The sequence below is a fragment of the Trichomycterus rosablanca genome, chromosome 6 (genome assembly GCF_030014385.1).
Source record: "Trichomycterus rosablanca isolate fTriRos1 chromosome 6, fTriRos1.hap1, whole genome shotgun sequence".
NCBI lineage: Eukaryota > Metazoa > Chordata > Actinopteri > Siluriformes > Trichomycteridae > Trichomycterus > Trichomycterus rosablanca.
Genome location: NC_085993.1, coordinates 11,942,078 through 11,962,118, shown reverse-complemented (window position 1 = coordinate 11,962,118; position 20,041 = coordinate 11,942,078). Strand labels below are relative to the sequence as shown.

At 38.9% G+C, this 20,041-nt stretch overlaps 1 protein-coding gene across 1 annotated transcript; it reads right to left on the bottom strand.

Moving 5' to 3' along the window:
* Positions 1–1,413: 1,413 nt before the first annotated feature.
* On the bottom strand, positions 1,414–19,451 carry rap1gapb (RAP1 GTPase activating protein b). Its single transcript, XM_062996611.1, has 22 exons — positions 19,419–19,451; positions 18,995–19,042; positions 18,094–18,132; positions 17,808–17,996; positions 16,527–16,630; positions 15,141–15,219; positions 15,003–15,056; positions 14,835–14,918; positions 14,648–14,748; positions 11,834–11,963; positions 10,405–10,560; positions 9,614–9,685; positions 9,447–9,533; positions 8,012–8,149; positions 7,669–7,800; positions 6,446–6,555; positions 6,271–6,372; positions 4,640–4,781; positions 3,831–3,936; positions 3,683–3,744; positions 3,514–3,565; positions 1,414–1,653 (listed from the first exon to the last, which is right to left on the bottom strand). Exons 1-21 carry the CDS (start codon positions 19,434–19,436, stop codon positions 3,557–3,559), a joined length of 1,962 nt encoding a protein of 653 aa, XP_062852681.1. The 5' UTR covers positions 19,437–19,451; the 3' UTR covers positions 1,414–1,653; positions 3,514–3,556.
* Positions 19,452–20,041: the final 590 nt, after the last annotated feature.

Below are 20,041 nucleotides of genomic sequence, written 5' to 3'. Positions count from 1 at the left end.
TGCATAAGTGGCTAAGTATATTGTAAACACATTGATTTTGATGAATGGACATTCCTGATTAACCTTAACATTAAAAATGGAATGACCGAAGTAAACTTAACCATCAATAGTCAGAGGAAATGGTCAGAAGATTAAACTTCACGCCATAAGCTATAGCAAAATGTGAGGAGCATAAAATTGTGTTGGCAGAGGCTGTGTTAAAAAAAAATACCCATTTACTATGGTTCTTACATTCAAAAGCTTACTGTTGCCCTCTGTCGAAAGCAGAAGGATTTCACACAAGCAGGTAAAGCTATAGAAGGCAACTTGAGAACGAATCACAGTAGACAGCACAGTGAACAAGTTTAACCTTGAGACAGCACATCTTGTGTACTAAGAGTCTGATTTGTGCAGTTCTCTGCATGTCATCATCACAATGCCAAACTCCTGAAGCAAATGCAGATACTGTAACTTGGTGAATGTATAATAAATCAATAAAAAACAACTATCTAATACATCCATAAACAATGTATGAAGTATAACTCTGCTGTACAAAACTACACACCTGACTAGTGCTTAGATTTCACCACAGGTCAGTTCATTTTACAACAAATAACATTAATCAGTAAGAAATTACCAACATTATTTCACATGACTGATGAAATAACACAAAGGTACTGACAATAAAAAGAAGAAAAAAATGCCTCACAGTGCCATGCATGTTCATGCTTTGTGTTCTGGAGTGAAATAAAGTGAGTGTGAACGTGTAACAGTGTTATCCCTATGTAAATCTATACAATGATGCACTCTGCTACTCTTAATGTATTAATAAATAACAAATAAATAAATCAAACAGACAAAATCAGAGCCATCAGTGAGCATGTGGTGCCCTAATGCGAAAAGTAAATGAAACAAGAAGCAAGAGTGACAAACAGAACAAATGTGCTAGTCTGTGGTTAAAACGGATAGTTCCGGTCCTAAAATCTGATTGGCTGAGCCGCGTTCGAAGCCGTTGTAAAATCCCCGATAAACTCACACCTAGGACCACCTCACATCATTCCATATTAATACGCCACTGAATCGAAAAAGTTAATGTTATTTTCGCCCTCATGTTGCCTAGCAACACTGTTAATCGAACTATTTTGCGTCGCGGAAGAATGCTTTATTGTAAGTTTATACACGATAAATACATTTATGAATTAAACATTGTTGTATTTATTATATTTTTTGTTGACCGCCGTTTTATAAAAGCAATAAGCCACTCGAGACCGTGCATTACTGTTATGATTTTAGCACGGGGAAAGAAGTTTTAGGCACTCCGCGAAAAACGTCATCCCCGTGCTAAAATCACAGTAACGTACGGCCTCTCGTGGCTTATTGCTTTATTTAACCCTTTGCTGGTATAACAGACAAATAGATCTTAAAGACGCACACTGTGATAACCACTGCACTGTTACCATGGCACCTGCGAAAAATCCTCATAACCGCCTGCAGCGGCCAAAAGGCATGTTGGGGGATGTTCAGTCATATGGCGCTGGAAAAATGAGCATGTTCTTAACTAAGAAACAAGGAATTCCATCCCACATGGGCCCAGTCATGGCCTGCACAGCTTTTTCTGTACTGGGTCTCCTGGGAGTCGCCACAAGTCTTTAAAGGGAGCTGCCTATAGGAACTCTGTAAAACAAAGAACATTACAGCTGTTAATGATGCACTTGCTTTACTGTTTGTCTTACATGAAATAATTTTTTTTCAAAATGACAGTTACAAAATACAGGAAGACCCTAATAAGTATGCATAGTGCTCCACAAAAGTGTCTAAAAAAAAATCACAATTATTTTACTTAATACTCCAATTACAAATATGATTATTTAGCCAATTTAGGAATTTTAAATAAATAGATTAGATTTTTTCCTTTCATATTTTATGCAAATTCATTGTGTTGTATTTTGTTGCATTTGTGTTTATGTACTGTTCAGTTTTTGAGTGTTTTTTAATTTTAATACTGATCCTGTTTTATATATTTTTCTCCCATAGACTTTTACTATGCTATATACACCGATCAGGCATAACATTATGACCACCTCCTTGTTTCTACACTCACTTTTTTATCAGACACAGCAGTGCTGCTGGAGTTTTTTAATTACACTCACTGTCCACTCTATTAGACACTCCTACCTAGTTGGTCCACCTTGTAGATGTTAAGTCAGAGACGATCGCTCATCTATTGCTGCTGTTTGAGTTGGTCATCTTCTAGAACTTCATCAGTGCTCACAGGATGCTGCCCATGGGGCACTGTTGGCTGAATATTTTTGGTTGGTGGACTATCCACTCATACCAGCACAACACACACTAACACACCACCACCATGTCAGTGTCACTGCAGTGCTGAGAATGATCCACCACCTAAATAATACCTGCTCTGTGGTGGTCCTCTGGGGGTCCTGACCATTAAAGAACAGGGTGAAAGCAGGCTAAAAAAGTATGTAGAGAAATAAATGGACTACAGTCAGTAATTGTAGAACTACAAAGAGCTTTTATATGGTAAGTGGAGCTGATAAAATGGACAGTGAGTGTAGAAACAAGGAGGTGGTTTTAATGTTATGCCTTATCGGTGTAGATTTGCAGCATTTCTCTGATGCAGTTATTCTTAACCTTTTTTCAGCTACACTTGTATGACACAGGCTGCTGATAAAGTCTTTACACTTAGGCTGTAGTTTGAAATATGTGTTATAGTTGTAAATGTTTATTGGCAGAGCATAACAGCTGCCTATTTATAACAACTGAGTTTTAAGTCAACACGTTTAACTGCATGTTGGCTCCACTGTGATAGAAATCATTGATTTTTTCATTCAGTCACTGTCTGTTTTACCGCTGCTTTACCCTACCCAGGGCCGTGGTGGGTACAATTCACTGGGCGAAAGGTAGGAAACACCCTGGGCAGGTCACCAGTACATCACAGGGCAAACATTCACACCTAAGGGCAATTTAAGTAGCACCAGTTAACCTGACTGGATGTCTTTGGACTGTGGGAGGAAACCCACACAGACATGGAGAGAACATGCAAACTCAGCACGGAAAGGATCCAGACCACTCAGACTGGGAATTAAACCCAGGACCTTCATGCTGTGAGGTGACAGTGCTACCCACCAAAACTGTTAGGAGTCATTATGTGGTAAATATAAATCAGCATAATTGGTAGCTTAGTGGGGGACAGTGGTAGTCTAGTGGGTTGAGCTTTGGACAATCAGTCAGAAGGTAGGTTGTGCCCTTGCACAAAGCCCTTAGCTCACTCGGCTCCGGGGGGTGGGGTGGGGCATACAGTGCACTGTGCTCTGGCCTCTGCTTTCAAACAAAAGCTGAGATAAGCGGAAAAATATTTCAATGCACTGTATAATAGAATAAGCATATTCCATTTGCGCTACATTATTATTATTAATGCATAAGTATTCCTTCAAGGGATTATAGCTTGGCTAAGACATTATTGCATAAGTGCATTTGGTAAAATGTCTTAAATGTGTCAAAAATGAGCCAAACCTGCTGATGAACATTCATGAAGTAATCTAGCATCAGAAAAAGCCTAGCAGTTCTGTAGAAGACACAGACAAATGATCATATTAATATGTGTAACTTACTATCACAGCCAATGGCTTATCAACTAATTTAACCTGACAGCTATGAAGAAGTAAGAGTGAAAATCCCTTACTGAAGCAGAGTGTTGTCTTTCTGGTCTGGGCCGAATGGGATCAGACAACTGTCGAGAAGGACCTACAAAAAGAAACACAATTAATAAACTACCAGAACAGAATAGGAAATATGCTACAGAGATTGTGCTTATATAAGAGCTGGGAGACCTGGTGAGCTGGCTTGGTTAACACTGCTTATGCTTTCCTCCATCCAGCCACTGCTATATGTGAATGAATCTCGCTTATGAGGGGTGCCAGCAGAAGACAGGCTCTCCTGATGCACATAAACACACACACACACACACACACACACACACACACACACACACACACAAAGAAGAAACACAAAACCCTTTCTTTTAATGTGGTTTTCATAGTGTACTAGACATGTCATGTTTATAGATAGATTGATAGACTTTATTGTCATTGTAGTTATACAATGAAACTTTGTTTGGTAGCTCTCAGTGAGACCAGTAGCAATAATAAAATAAAAATAAGATAAAATAAATATTAAAATATATAAGAAAGTACAAAAAATATAAAAAACAGCACAATAAAAAAATTTAAGAAATAAGTTAATAAATAGTATATATGTAGAGAATGTAAAGTGATCTGTGCATTAAATAGCAGCTTGGGGAAAGCAGGGTTCAAAACAGATTAATTTGTTGTCTCAGCAGCTATGGGTGTGAGTGTGTGGGGTGGGGGTGTCAGGTTTAATAGAGGCTACAGCTCTTGGAAAAAAAAGCTGTTCCTCAGTCTCTTTGTTCGAGTCTTAATTGTCCTGTATCGTTTTTCCGATGGGAGGGGGACAAACAGTCTGTGACCTGGGTGGGTTGAGTCTTTGGTAATGTTCTTAGCCCACTTATTTTAAATAAATAAAAACAACTTGTGATTTAAATTTAATTTAAACTGTAGTCACTGATATTATGGTAATTGAGCATGCTTAGCTATGTGTGGTAGAAAACATGATCATGTACCAGTCCTGTGTCGTACTCTTCAGTGGCTTCAAGTTCATGGTCATTCTCCTCCACCACACTTGTGAAGCTGCTGGCATTGGATGAGGAGCGAGAGAGGTCATGGGACTCCGGGATTGAAGAAGCTCTACAGCACATAGCCGAACTAAAAAAAAAAATTAACACATAAAAAAATATAGTTAATTAACCAAATACCATAGTATTTTTAGTATAACATTCACATATTGACAGTTATACATAAAATCTGCCAAATCCGGCAAAAAAAAAGGTGTGAGCATGAGGGGTAATCACTTATAAATTGCTATTTAAAATTCATCAATAATTTACTTAAATTTAAACACAATTAAACTGGATTGAAACACTCATAAAAGCTAAGACAGGTGCAAAAATGTTATACAATATTCAATTTACAACATAATCATGTGAACTGGTTTACAAGTGAGGAAATCATCGACCAGTTCAGTCTGTGAAATTAATGATGGGTTGTAATCTCAGTCTGTGTACACAGGGCAAGGCTGAAAACCCCTTAATGTGTGTAAACTTTAAGCACTCAGAAGGCATTGAAGGTGAATCCATCACAATACTGTAATAAATATAGCCAAATGGGCTTGGGAGTTCTTTGTAACATAATTATTACTTAACACAGTCCACCACAGCATTAAGAATGCAACCTAAAACTCTATTACGCAAACAGAAAGCCAGAAATGAATTATAATCAATAAATGTGATGTAACACAGTGGTAAACATGCCTCTGTAACACACAAATGAAACCACAGAATAAATTGGAGTTTAACAAAGTCAGCCACTGTAAGCTGGATTCAATTACTAAAACAACATGCTGTTTTGATTGGCTATTGATTCATACAAGTACCTCAAAATAAATAACATCGGTAATAATGGTATATACTATTACCTGTTATTTTAGTCTGACTTTTCATTTTGTAGACTGATGTTTAGTGCTGGTTTCGATTGGAGCTTTTCTCCAACAACCTTTACTGACACAAATAAATAAAACCCCTCTCTGATTGGCTCATGCATGCTTACAACTGGGTCATATTGAATGTTTTTGATGGAAAACAGAGCATAATTTTTACACACATTTTATAGTGCATATAGTGAACAGAAGTCATTCTGGGTTAAACATTAACAAGCCAATGTAACATGACCACACTGTTTACGTCATGTTAACGTATGTGGTCACCAGGCTAGTTTGAGTTAACCAGCAAGCAGAAAACAAGAGTACATTCTAACTTTGAATGCACTGATGTACTGTTTTAGTGTTTTTGTCAATAAATAGTTTCATAAAATAGTCTTCATGATGTTGCTGTTATGTTCAAAGGGCTGTTTAGACAGGGAAAATACTTGCACATGCTAGAAATTACTCGGGTTTTTAAGCATGTGTATTTTTTGGAGAAAGGATAATACTTTATTTTTTAAAGCTTGCCTTTATATGACTAAAAGTAGGCCTGGTCTGTAATCGCCCTCACATGACCAAATATGCATACTCTCTTATGGCTGCAAGCTTGTACGGGTACTGCAAAGCACCACTTTGCAAGAAAATGCCAGGTATATAACAATGGCATTCCCCCATAGACAAATGTATTAGAACATTATTACAATTTCCTCAGCTCACCCTGTCCTGGTAGTGGGCATCTCAGGTGAGCTGTGATTAGATGAGTTGTCAGAGATGTGGCCATTGCCTGGTGTTTTCTGCTTGTTTGGTGACTCCTTACTGCTGCAATAAACAGAATTAAAACTGTTGCCCTTTAACCACCCTCAGAAGTAAAAAATTTCTCTGCTGTTCTCACCTTCTCTCCTGCACCTCCTGAATGTTTTCAATGCCGATGGCGCTGCTCCGCCTGGAGCTAAACGGACCCGATTTCTTTCTTGTCGGGCTTTTTCCGGGGATGATCAGAGACTGTGAAGGAGAAACCAGCCAGCTGTCAGAAGCAGCGACACTGATTTCTGTAGTTAATATCCACTCTATTGTGTTCAAGGCTTTTTTATTTATTCAATACACTATTTAAAGTGACAATGTGTGTATATTACAGCTCATTTTACAGCTAAACCACTCGAAGCAGTACAATAAAAACTAGTATGATAATTTACTGAGAACTTCATTAGACTTAATTTACATCTCTATCTACTCAACTTGTCAGAACAGCTTGTTTTCTTTCTTGCTATGGTGTTTATTAAAGTGTATTGCAGCATCAGAGTCTAATCTGTCATGCTGTCCAGCATCCAGCCTGAATCAATTTGGTACTGCAAAAATGAGGCACTATCTTTTCGTGCAGGTGCAAGCATAATGTAATGGTACACTCATTTTGTTAAACATAATAATACCAATGCAGTTGCGGTATTTTCAGAGTTAAAAATAAGCACGCTTGCACTGACACAGGTAAAGTAGCACAACAGTGGGTGTAACAAGAGAGAGACTGTAGGCAAGGATTAAACCCTGGTCCCCAGAAACGTTTTTTTTTTTTTAATGCATTTTCTCCCATTTTTTTCTCCATCTTTAGCGCGTCCAATTGCAAATTGCATCATGCTCCCTCTCTGCCTATGCCGATCCCTGCTCTGACCGAGGAGATCGAAGCTAACCCACACCCCCTCCGACACGTGGGCAGCAAGCCGTATGCATCTTATCACCCACACATTGACGAGTGTTGTGCCACCTAGCGTTGTGTACGGAGAGACACACCCTAAGAGCACTCTTTCCTCATCTCTGTGTAGGCGCCTCTAATCAGCCAGCAGAGGTCGTAATTGCCTGATAATTGTCTGACAGAGAGAGACCCATATACGGCTTAGTCCCGCCCATCTGAACAACTGGCCAATCGTTGTTCATGTGACCGCTCAGCCTCAGCCGGCAAGGCAGAGTTTTTAATGTGGCACCTTTCTATGTGGCAAAACTGTGCTTCCCCCTGTACCCGACTCTTTCGTACTAACCTAGGGTTGAGAAAAACAAACATTTTGTTCTGGGTGTACCGACCACTTTTTTTTAAAAACATGTAATCCATGGTAAAGACATACTCACAATCCCTGGTGTTTTGGGAATGTCTGGGGGATTGTTGGTAAAGCTGCCACTATGGCTGGTAGAGACAGTATGAGGCTTCTTATTGCTCAGGCCCATTGCGTCCATAGACTGACTCCTACTGCGAATGACTCTCTAAATACAGAAACACACACATACACAGAGACACACAAAAAGTGAGAAGATTGACCACAAGTGTGAACAGTGTAAAAGGGTTTACATAGAAAGATGAAAGCATAGAAAAGGAACAGGAAGTGAAGGAACATAAGCACATAAGCATGGGAACAAAAACTTTGTTCCTGTCATGGAAACATGTTTCAAAAGTGAAACAGATAGATAAAAGTACCTTGAATGACTCAAAAAAGCCACCCCCTCCCCCTCCGTTCTCCAGTTTCTCGTCCTCCCCTCCCAGTCCCATCATACACTGGCTGTTCACATGCAGTTCCTCATACAAAGTCTCCAGCAGTGCAGAACGTGTTCTCTCCTGCAGATAAACACACACATAAACTGTCAACACGTCACATACGAGCATGAATTTTTATGCATTTTCTCCCCTTTTCTCCCGAATTTTTAGCGCATCCAATTTTTACTCAATTGCATTATGCTTCCTCTCTACTGGTGCTGACCCCCGCCCCGAATGAGAAGAGCAAACTGACACACGCCCCCTCCAACATGTGTGCATCTTTTCTCCTACACGAGGCGAGTTCATTTTCGGATCAGCTTTGTGTACGGAGAGCCACACCCTGATTGCATTATTCCTTGACTCTGTGCAGACGGCATCAAGCAGCCAGCAGAGGTCGTAATTGCATCAGTTATGAGGTCCCTATACGGCTCTTCTTCCTTGTATGAACATCAAGCCAATCACTGTTCATACAGCCGCCCAGCCCAGCCAGATAGCAGAGCTAAGTTTCGAACCGACAAGTTCGAAATGTTAGCTCTGGTGTGCTAGGGTGTTTTACAGCTGCGTCACCTGAGCGGCGCATTAAGTAATTTTAATGTAACTACTCAGTATAAAATCAAAGAGGCGTAGTGCTTGGGTGGTGCAGTGGTCTATTACGCGGTCCCAACACTGCTTAGATCCAGGTTTAAATCTCGTCAGTGCTATCAGCCGACCGTCTGTCTACACAGACATGATTGGCTATGTTTGAGGTAGAGGGTGGCCAAAACCCTGCGATGGATTATTTTCTTTAAATATAAAGAACCTCCAGCTATTGGCAAATGCTTACATGTCACCTTGTTAAAAGATAGAAAATACTTCTACAGAAGGGAGATTAAAAATGATTTAATACTGTTTATACTTACTGGCCTCTTTATTGGGAACTTGTCAGAGATGTGCACAGTTAGTGACAGAAGCAATTTTTTTCATGGATAATCTTTCTCTTTTCTCAGTGAACACTTTCTGATCACAGAACACTGTAGGCTTTATGTTTTAGGTTAGCACACTCTTCTACTTCCAGCACTGAAATTGAGATGTTCCAAATATATCAGCACTGATGCACTTGCTACACTTATATAACAACACTCGGTACAACTCACATTTTTAAGTTAATACCATGTTAGTGTCATTGCAGTGCTGAGAATGGTCGACCACCCAAATAACATCTGGTCAAAGAGGGTCCTATGGGCATTCCTTTTGATTGATAAATTGGATACAGGGGGTTCCTCTTACTGTTAATTGTTTTTGAATGAATGTATTTTTTTTATTTTAGGTAAGTTACAGTTCTTTTACATGAGTCACATTTTTGCTGCTCTTCTGACCACTGAAATACACACATACTCACCTCTAGCTTGGCAAACTTCTCTGCCTTGTAGCATGAATATTCAGCATTAATTAGTTTCGTCAGGAGAAACTCATGGAACTCTGGACTCTAGTGAGAAAATACAACATAAACAGTCACATCACTTTTGATTAGAATTAAGTGAATCCTCCTCCTAAAGTATCTCTCACTTTTTTGAAAACAGCAGGGTCTGGGAGAGCAGGTCCAAAGAAAGGCACGTCATCTCTTGCTGTCACTGAAACCTGCAATCAAAGGCAAACATGCATTTTATCCATGCCACAGCAATAACTTTAACAACACAAAGATATTTTCTAACAACATGATTGAAATGTTTTAATGCAAAGACATCTGTCAAATCTGGTTAATTTTGATGACAAAATGTGCTGTACTCTACAGCCAAATTAAAACGGCTGAAGAGCTGAGATTTAAACTCCAGATCACTGGATCTCAGTCGTAATGAGCTAGCACAATACACCACTGTGGCATCCAGGTGCCCTTTATTTTTGATGTGTAATTGATTTGTTTGTGTTTTAACAAGTATTAAATCATGTTTGTACACTTCAAATGCTTTTTCAAAGCAGAAGGTACAGAAGGTACAGAAGGTAAAATGACTGTTAATGTCTTAAACCATAAACATACACATATTTTGTACTATATAAATAAATGTACACCCAGCATTCATTCAGTATTTCCCAGTTATCTGCTAATTGTAAACAGAAAAACTTAACATTGCAAACATTATTTAATTCAATTGATAATTAACAAAATGCAGCCCTCAATAGAATTACTTTACTGCCACTCAAATTTGTGTATAAAGGTTTTAATACTTATTGAGACATCAGTTTGATTAGTAACTTATTATTAAGCATGTAAACTTCAGTATATGCACAGAAAGTTAGCACGGGCAGCAATACTTAAAAATTAAAAGAAAAATTCATTTTAAAGGCCACTGATTTGTCACCTTGTAAAGGACGTTGTCTGTGCAGGCATTTTCCACTTGCACCACCACGTAAGCATGTAGAAAATTGGATGCAATCATATCTGGTACAAACGGTGTGTTTTCCTCTTGAAACACGATAGCCACAATGTCATTTCCTATGTGTCTCTTTCTCTGCAGCTGAAAGCAAAACACATTTAAAAAATCATACTGTATAATTGGTTAGTTGGTGGTTATTATAGTAGATGAATTAATTGCTTTGTCAGATTCAGAGTGGGTCTAGAGCCCACTCATAAAGCACTGCACTTAAGGCAAAAGTACATCATTACCCGGGTGCCAATCAACTTTAGGGCAACACAAAATCACCTATTTATATAATCACATGTTTCTGAAGTAAACATGATTTCCTTAATATAAAAAGGTGGTATACCAAGTCACATTCTGTCTGGCCATGTATAACATTAAGACCACCAAAAAATGAACAGCAAAAAAAGAGCTGGAGTTGAACCTGTTATGTAGTATGGAATTACATGTCATTAATTAACTTTTTTATTATGCCACATTTCCACTACAATGTAATTCTGTACAGACTACAGTGAGAAAATAACAGAAATGAAGCTCAATGCTTTCCTAATTAAATGCCACACTATTGTTACTTGTGTTGCAGACTATTACTGCCCATCACTACTAAATATTATATTATTATATCAATAGATTATCACTAATTACAAATTTTCTACAAAAATAATCAATATTTGTGTATAATCAATGACACTTTGTGTATTGACTGGTTTGTCATCACTGCACTATGGAAAAGTAAAGAGTAAATACAAGAACAACTATTAATTTGCACTGAGGAAAAACATCACATTGATGATATTTGCCAGAATATTTAGAATATGAGTTGTTTTATAAACACTACTTTTGTAAAATTTCTGAGCATGCTTACTGACCATGATTAAAGTAAAGCTAGTAAATTAGTGATGGCATGTGTTAAATTGTGTGTTTGCTTAAATGCTTTCAATGACTGTGGGAATTGTAAGTGATGATACTTTCTGAGTAATGAGATAGAGAGTGTAAAAACAGATGGCATGTGATGGCCTGTTGTTTGAAATAACTAAGCATATGGAGCCTGAATATGTCCAAGCATCTCATAAAGCTTTTCTGACAGGCATAATAATAAACCAGGCAGCCACATAAATTGGTATAATTGTTTTTCGGCTCCAGAATGATTTGGCACCCTTGGTTAAAGGGTAAAAAGGGTCCTAGAAATGTATTTGTGGTTTATTGGGTCAGTTACCTGATGCCAAAAGGATTAGAGAAATGACAGCATAATACATAATAAATAACTAATTACTTATATTACTGTTCATTAGAATGAGAAAACTGTTCATGTCAGTGAGAAAAGAAGCACTTTTGGACAGATGGCCCAATATAACAAGACACTCCTTACCTGCTGTGAGTCTCCTTCAGTGTAAGGCAGTTTGGTGGACACATGAAACATGATTTCTTTATTATGAAAATTGTGGTATACAGACTCAGTTCCAGTCTGGCCATGTGTAACATCAAGCCCACCACGAAACCTTTTAAAGAAAAAAAACAACAAAAAAGATAGTATAGAAAAATTATTTCTTATATTTCTTATATTATTTCTTATAACAGAAAACTCATACCCACTTTAATTACAATTTACTTATTTTATGTCAATTTATTAGGTACACTTTAAAACATGGTAATTTAATTACCATATAGGTGCAATTTGCTTTAATGGTGTGACTTATTCCTTGGTTATTACAGTAGGTAAGTTACTTAAAAGATGGTATTTTGAACATTGTAACTGTAATGTTGGGTTGGCTGAGTATGTTGACATGATGAACATGATATATTTTTTAAAGAAAACTAAACAGCCACAATACACAGACAGTAGGGCAGCTGTATCCTAGCGGTTAAGGTACTGGTCCAGTAATCAAAAGGTTGCCAGTTCAAGCCTCACCACTGCCAGGTTGCCACTGTTGGGCCCTTGAGCAAGGTCCCTAACCCTCAATTGCTTAGACAGTGTACTGTCACAACTGTAAGTCGATTTGGATAAAAGCATCTGCTAAATGCAGAAAATGTAAATGTGAATGAAGAGTGAAAATGAAAACTATGTATCCATGTGTATGCCACAAGCAGGACTGAAACCGTTACAATAACACTGCAACTTCTTTTATAGCTTCAATATGTAGTTTAGGCATCGGCATGCACATTGTAGACGTTACTGATGGCGGACAGGATTAGCAAGGGCACTTTGTCTAGCCTGCAACTACGCAGATCTATACACAGACGGGTTTGATGCACTGTGTGTTGTAAAACAGGGCAGTTGTAAGGGCAGTTGTAGCCTAGTGGTTAAGATACTGGACTAGTAATCAGAAGGTCACTGGTTCAAGCCCCACCACTGCAAGCTTGCCACTGTTATGCCCTTTAGCAAGGCCCTTAACCTTCAATTGCTTATACTGTATACTGTCACAGTACTGTAGTCGCTTTGGATGAAAGCGTCTGCTAAATGCCGTAAACGTAAATGTAAAACATTCACTTCATCACCAGCATTAAAATGATCTGCAATTCTAGTCCCTGTAGCCCTGTGCTGGTTTGTACCAGATGCAATAGTTCTCACTGCCTTCTGCTATTAATGAGTGTTGGCCTCCCAACACACTGTCAGCAGCTTGTGGTGTGTCACTCATTGGCTCACTGTTGAGAGATACTCAACTTAGCCACCAGTGAGCTGTTTTAAGGAAATACTTTAACCAAGTTACATGGCCACAACAATCTGACCCTTATCAAATTTACTCAAGTCTTTACACCTGTCCATATTTTTTGTATTCAACATGTGTAACAGAGTAACTACCATCAACCCAATATTTCAACATATCGCTGTACAAGACATGAACAATTTTTCTGAAATACATATTGCTCCTCTGTGTACATTATATAATAAACTGATCTATAAAGGCAACTGTAAATATACAGGGGTTGGACAATGAAACTGAAACACCTGGTTTTAGACCACAATCATTTATTAGTATGGTGTAGGGCCTCCTTTTGCGGCCAATACAACGTCAATTCGTCTTGGAAATGACATATACAAGTCCTGCACAGTGGTCAGAGGGATTTTAAGCCATTCTTCTTGCAGGATAGTGGCCAGGTCACTACGTGATGCTGGTGGAGGAAAACGTTTCCTGACTCGCTTCTCCAAAACACCCCAAAGTGGCTCAATAATATTTAGATCTGGTGACTGTGCAGGCCATGGGAGATGTTCAACTTCACTTTCATGTTCATCAAACCAATCTTTCACCAGTCTTGCTGTGTGTATTGGTGCACTGTCATCCCGATACACGGCACCGCCATTGGATGCACATGGTCCTCCAGAATGGTTCGGTAGTCCTTGGCAGTGACGCGCCCATCTAGCACAAGTATTGGGCCAAGGGAATGCCATGATATGGCAGCCCAAACCATCACTGATCCACCCCCATGCTTCACTCTGGGCATGCAACAGTCTGGGTGGTACGCTTCTTTGGGGCTTCTCCACACCGTAACTCTCCCGGATGTGGGGAAAACAGTAAAGGTGGACTCATCAGAGAACAATGCATGTTTCACATTGTCCACAGCCCAAGATTTGCGCTCCGAAACCGACGTTTGGCATTGGCACGAGTGACCAAAGGTTTGGCTATAGCAGCCCGGCCGTGTATATTGACCCTGTGGAGCTCCCGACGGACAGTTCCGGTGGAAACAGGAGAGTTGAGGTGCACATTTAATTCTGCCGTGATTTGGGCAGCCGTGGTTTTATGTTTTTTGGATACAATCCGGGTTAGCACCCGAACATCCCTTTCAGACAGCTTCCTCTTGCGTCCACAGTTAATCCTGTTGGATGTGGTTTGTCCTTCTTGGTGGTATGCTGACATTACCCTGGATACCGTGGCTCTTGATACATCACAAAGACTTGCTGTCTTGGTCACAGATGCGCCAGCAAGACGTGCACCAACAATTTGTCCTCTTTTGAACTCTGGTATGTCACCCATAATGTTGTGTGCATTGCAATATTTTGAGCAAAACTGTGCTCTTACCCTGCTAATTGAACCTTCACACTCTGCTCTTACTGGTGCAATGTGCAATTAATGAAGATTGGCCACCAGACTGGTCCAATTTAGCCATGAAACCTCCCACACTAAAATGACAGGTGTTTCAGTTTCATTGTCCAACCCCTGTAGTTTAAACAGAGTTTAAGTCTTACCCTTTAAAGTCATGTAGCTCAATCTTCTGTCCCAAAAACTCCAGGAACTCTACAAAGGCTGGACTTTCTTCACTATTGCCAAAAAGCTCCTCTTCTGAAGTCTGCAGGAAATAAAAAAAAAACTTGGTCAGAAAAAACCTGAACAGGCCATGTTTATCTTTTAATAAACCCAGAGTTTTTCATTTACCTGGCCAAACTTCTGATAAATAACTCCAAACTTGAAGTTGTTGTTTATGACGTGTTCATCAAATGTTACAACGAGTCTGGAGGCCTGTTGGAACACGGTACGGAGAAGGGGTCAGAATGTGATACAGATTCAATCAATTTAAAGTAAGGATAAGCAATGTTGACCGACCTTTGGGTAGAGGACAGGAAAAAATCTGTCTACATTCACCTCTTCACACACCAGCTAGAAGAAATGAATACTGTCAAATAAACACATTTTCATATAAACATTTCTCACATGATGTATTATATGTTTTTATTTTCCTACCTTTGCCATTTGCACCACGTTGGGAAACTCAGTTAGACAAGAAATAGGTATCACATCATGGTAGGTCTTAAACTTTGACCTAGAAGAGACAGTAATCCTGTGTGTAAGCTCAAGTTTATTTTAAGGAAATACTGATTTTCATTTTAATTAAACTAATTCACAGTTAATGACAGGGTGCTTGGGTGGCACAGAGATAAAATCAAGCTAGCCTCAATCTCAGCAATGTTTGTTTCTTTATTAAGATTTTAACGTCATGTTTTTACACTTTTTTGGTTACATTCATGACAGGAACTCATTACACAAGGTTAATCAGTTCACAAGATTATATTGAACACAGTCATGGACAATTTAGTGTCTCCAATTCACCTCACTTGCATGTCTTTGGGAGCTCGCGGAGGAAACCCACGCAGACACGGGGAGAACATGCAAACTCCACACAGAAAGGACCCGGACTGCCCCACCTGGGGATCGAACCCAGGACCTTCTTGCTGTGAGGCGACAGTGCTACCCACTTAACCACCGTGCCGCCCTAAAACTCAGCAATGTTATCAGCTGGTTGGGCATCTACAAAGATATGATTTGCTTTATCAGAGGAAGGCTGGACACTCTCTGTGCCGTCCCAAGCTCCCAAGAGAAAAGGTAAAGAGAAAGAGTTGACATCCTGTAAAATAAGTACAAGAACAAAATGTATAGAGCAAGAAAGACATTTTGGAGGACTTTATTTTCGAATTCTCTTGTAACAGACTTTGATAAACAGAAACACTGTGTGGCCAAAAGTATGTAGACAACTCTTCTAATTATTAAGCTCAAGTGACTTAGATATACAGTATTAATAAGTATATAAAACCAATGACAAAATAAATGATGTGGCAATGGTTTTAGTAGGGCTTCTGTTCTAGCATGACTGTGCCAAAAAGAGTTTTACAAAGTCATAGTTTTACACTACACTGGCATGCACAGAGCCCTGAACTCAAGTGCACTGAACACCATTTATGAAAGCTGTTTTGGACGGACACACTTCAAAATCTTTTAAAAAGCCCTAGACTTTAAAGTCCTGCAGAGACTCTGCTAAAAGCTTTTTCATAAAGCTTCAACTTCAAGCTAATAAAATAAGTTCCAAAAAGTGTAGAACAGTGATGGATGAAAGAAACAAAACAAAAGCACAAAAGCAGCATTCATATAAAATAGTGCAGTACAACAGGGATGAAGGGAAAGAGAGAGGTAATAGATGAGTCAGAGACTAGTGGATTGAAAAGTAGATCAGTGTGATAGAAAGTGAGAATAGAAGTGTGATGACTGAAAAAAGCACAGTTCTGATGAAGAGAGAATGGGAGTGTGTGTGTGTGTGTGTGTGTGTGTGTGTGTGTGTGTGTGGGAGTGGTTTACCTAAGCAGTAAGCGAAGATGTTCCTGGTCCCCGATCACGTCATACTTCACTGAAAAAATAAGGTGGCCCAGTGCTGAGTCCACTGAGTAATAATTAAAATGCTCCTGTAGGAAAAGTTAAACAACCGGTTAAACAAAGCTGCTTGCTGGAATGCTGCTGTTTAGCTTTGCATGTACTTAAATAAAAAAATGTAGCACGCATAAGTGTGTAGTGTTTATTTCTCAAAAGGATTTTTTTGCTAACATAGTATTATTATGATTATTCAACAACATGAATTCATTCAAAGCAATAGGAGGGCGGCACGGTGGTTAAGTGGGTAGCACTGTCGCCTCACAGCAAGAAGGTCCTGGGTTCGATCCCCAGGTGGGGCAGTCCGGGTCCTTTCTGTGTGGAGTTTGCATGTTCTCCCTGTGTCCGCGTGGGTTTCCTCCGGGTGCTCCGGTTTCCTCCCACAGTCCAAAGACATGCAAGTGAGGTGAATTGGAGATACAATATTGTCCTGTCATGAATGTAACCAAAGTGTAAAACATAACGTTCAAACAAACAAAGCAATAGGACAACCAACAACTGTAAGTAAGATTTTGCATATTTTGAACATTAAATCATGCATAACTTTTAAAACACACTGAAGTAAAATCTTACATTTTTAATTGTTTTATTTTTATTAATCAATTTTTCTTGGTCTGGTCTATTTCTATATTAAAACGGGGTGAAAGGCAGGAATACCATGGACAGGGCACCAATCTATCACAGGGCTTCAGCCATCTCTCCTCAGGCATCCATCTCTGTGTAAACACTTGGCCAGCTAATAGCACTGCTAAGATTCTAATCTGTATCTCAGGGATAAAATACCGTTGCACCACCTGAGTGGGTGAAATCTTAAAAGACGGATTTTTTGCTTAAAGAATAAAATCTCTCAGATAAATAAATTGCAATAAAAATCCATTGATTTTTAAATCCAGTCTTTACATTCTTACATCTTTCAACAGTAGAAGAAAAGAAATCTGATCAGATGTCAATTTTTGTCAGATACACAATAAGTTTTATCACAGTCGATAAGTTGAAATATACTGAAATGTAGTTAAATGTAAATCATGTTCTGAACTATGCCTAGGACCATTTGGTATTCTGGAGGGATTTTGGCATTGTGGGGATCTGGTGCTATAGTTCACGCTTTAACCATCCAAGCCAAAAGTCTACTCTACACACCTTTACCTCAAGGATAGAAATAGTAGTCAATTTGCTTAGCACAATCAATAACATAATCAACACTATGCTTACCTTGCCCAGGAATTGTTTTCTGTAGATCTTAGCTATGCTGTTGGTTTCCAGTTTTTTTTGGGCTGATGGACATATGAGTGGCTCCTCTTGCGTGGGGGCATCGCTAAGCTCATGATTGGTTCCTTCAATCCAATAACCACCAAACTGTGGCAGCAGGATTAATGGAAATGGTGCTTTACGTCCCAAAATCTATAAAAAAAAATGATATCAAATGGTATTAAAAAATATTCATATTGAAGACTAGGCATTATATAGTTCGACTGTAAGATTATTGTTTGTTATTTACCTCATGAACACTTGGGTAGGGAATATAATCTTCCTCTGTCTGTAAAGTAAAAATAAAAATGAACATGATTACCAATCTGTACAATGTGTTGAAAATGAAAAAATTTACTTCTACACAAAAAGGGAAAAAATAGGGTAAAAATTTAAATGAATTGTGTTAATAAAGTGTTGAGCAGTGACAAGCCCCCTAAAAAGCTTCAAATTGGCATGAACTCTACTAGACACAGAGATGAAAAGGACCTTCAGTTTCTTGTTTTGTTATTTGTAATAAAAAACATTGTCAAACACATTAGTCCAACATTTCTTGCAGACGTTCAAAGCTACACCATGCCAGCTTAATGCTTAATGCAGCATAAGAGAGCTAGTGGACCACTGCACCGTGAGGACTGAACCACTAGCAGGTTAAGCAGTCTTTGTGACCCAAGCTTCTGCCACCTGTGCCCCTGTAATAAACCTGTAATGAACCTAAGAGACCTATCTCTTTGCCCTCTTGCCATTTTAATTCAAGATCAAGGCAAGCCAAAGTGCTTAGCATTTAAGACCTGACACAAAGATTTGTAATCCTATCATGCATATCATTGTCTAAAAGCACCTGCCGTTTTAATGTTAAGCAACTTATTCATTTAGGCTTACCCTTTCATTCGTGGCCCATCTATACATAAATATCCAGCGTTCATATTGTGTAAGCCTCTTATAATAAGCTGTACATGTTTAGTCTTGAAGAGGTGGTGATTATTATATGTATAAGATAGCACAGAAAAGTGACACCACTTCAGGTTCAACTGGAAATTGTGCCACAGTAATTTAGCAGCATAAGATTGTGGACTAAAGGCCACAGAAACTGTGTGTGTGTGTGTGTGTGTGTGTGTGTGTGTGTGTGCATACTGTATACCCACACTTACTTTAAGGGGAGGTGGAAGTGTGCACCTCTGCTCTTCCATTCTGCAGTTCTGTAAACCAGAAGGTATTCTGCAATTAAACAAAACCCTCTAACATACTACAGAACTCAAAACAGAACTGTTGACTTAACCAATAAAATATACTTTTCCACACCTAAAGGCGTTTATTGAATATTATTAAAACAGGCAAAGGCATACGCATAAGCTGCACAGGAAAAAGAATTTAAAAACAGCAGACTATAAGAGAAAAGTTACACAGTTATGCATAATTGTGATAGTAAATAAAAAGAAAAAAAAAAGAGTTAGAAAAGGGGAGGGTGTCACCAGCAAGGCCACATCAGTCAGCTTAAATCTAAAAGGCAACATAATTGCTTAATTCCACTATTTCTTCTCAAGCAGCAAGGGAAAAGGAACAATCTCTGTTTACCTGCATCCGCTCAATCATTGCAAATAAATCTGAAGTCTGGGGACCAGAGAGAGAGAGAGAGAAATTTGAGTTTCCATTTCTATGAAAAGTGAAAACGTTGTGAGGAGTGTAGCCTCCGTTTAAATTAAGATAGCTTGAGACCACAGCGGTCTGTCCAAATACCAAGAAAAGAACAAGCATTTGTTAGATTTTCTTTTCTTCTTGTTCCAGGTCTTTTATATATATATATATATATACACTGATCAGCCATAACATTAAAACCACCTTCTTGTTTCTACACTCACTGTCCATTTTATCAGCTCCACTTACCATATAGAAACACTTTGTAGTTCTACAATTACTGACTGTAGTCCATCTCTTTCTCTACATACTTTTTTAGCCTGCTTTCACCCTGTTCTTCAATGGTCAGGACCCCCACAGAGCAGGTATTATTTAGGTGGTGGATCATTCTCAGCCCTGCAGTGACACTGACATGGTGGTGGTGTGTTAGTGTGTGTTGTGCTGGTATGAGTGGATCAGACAGCAGCGCTGCTGGAGTTTTAAATACTGTATCCACTCACTGTCCACTCTATTAGACACTCCTACCTGGTTGGTCCACCCTGTAAATGTAAAGTCAGAGACGA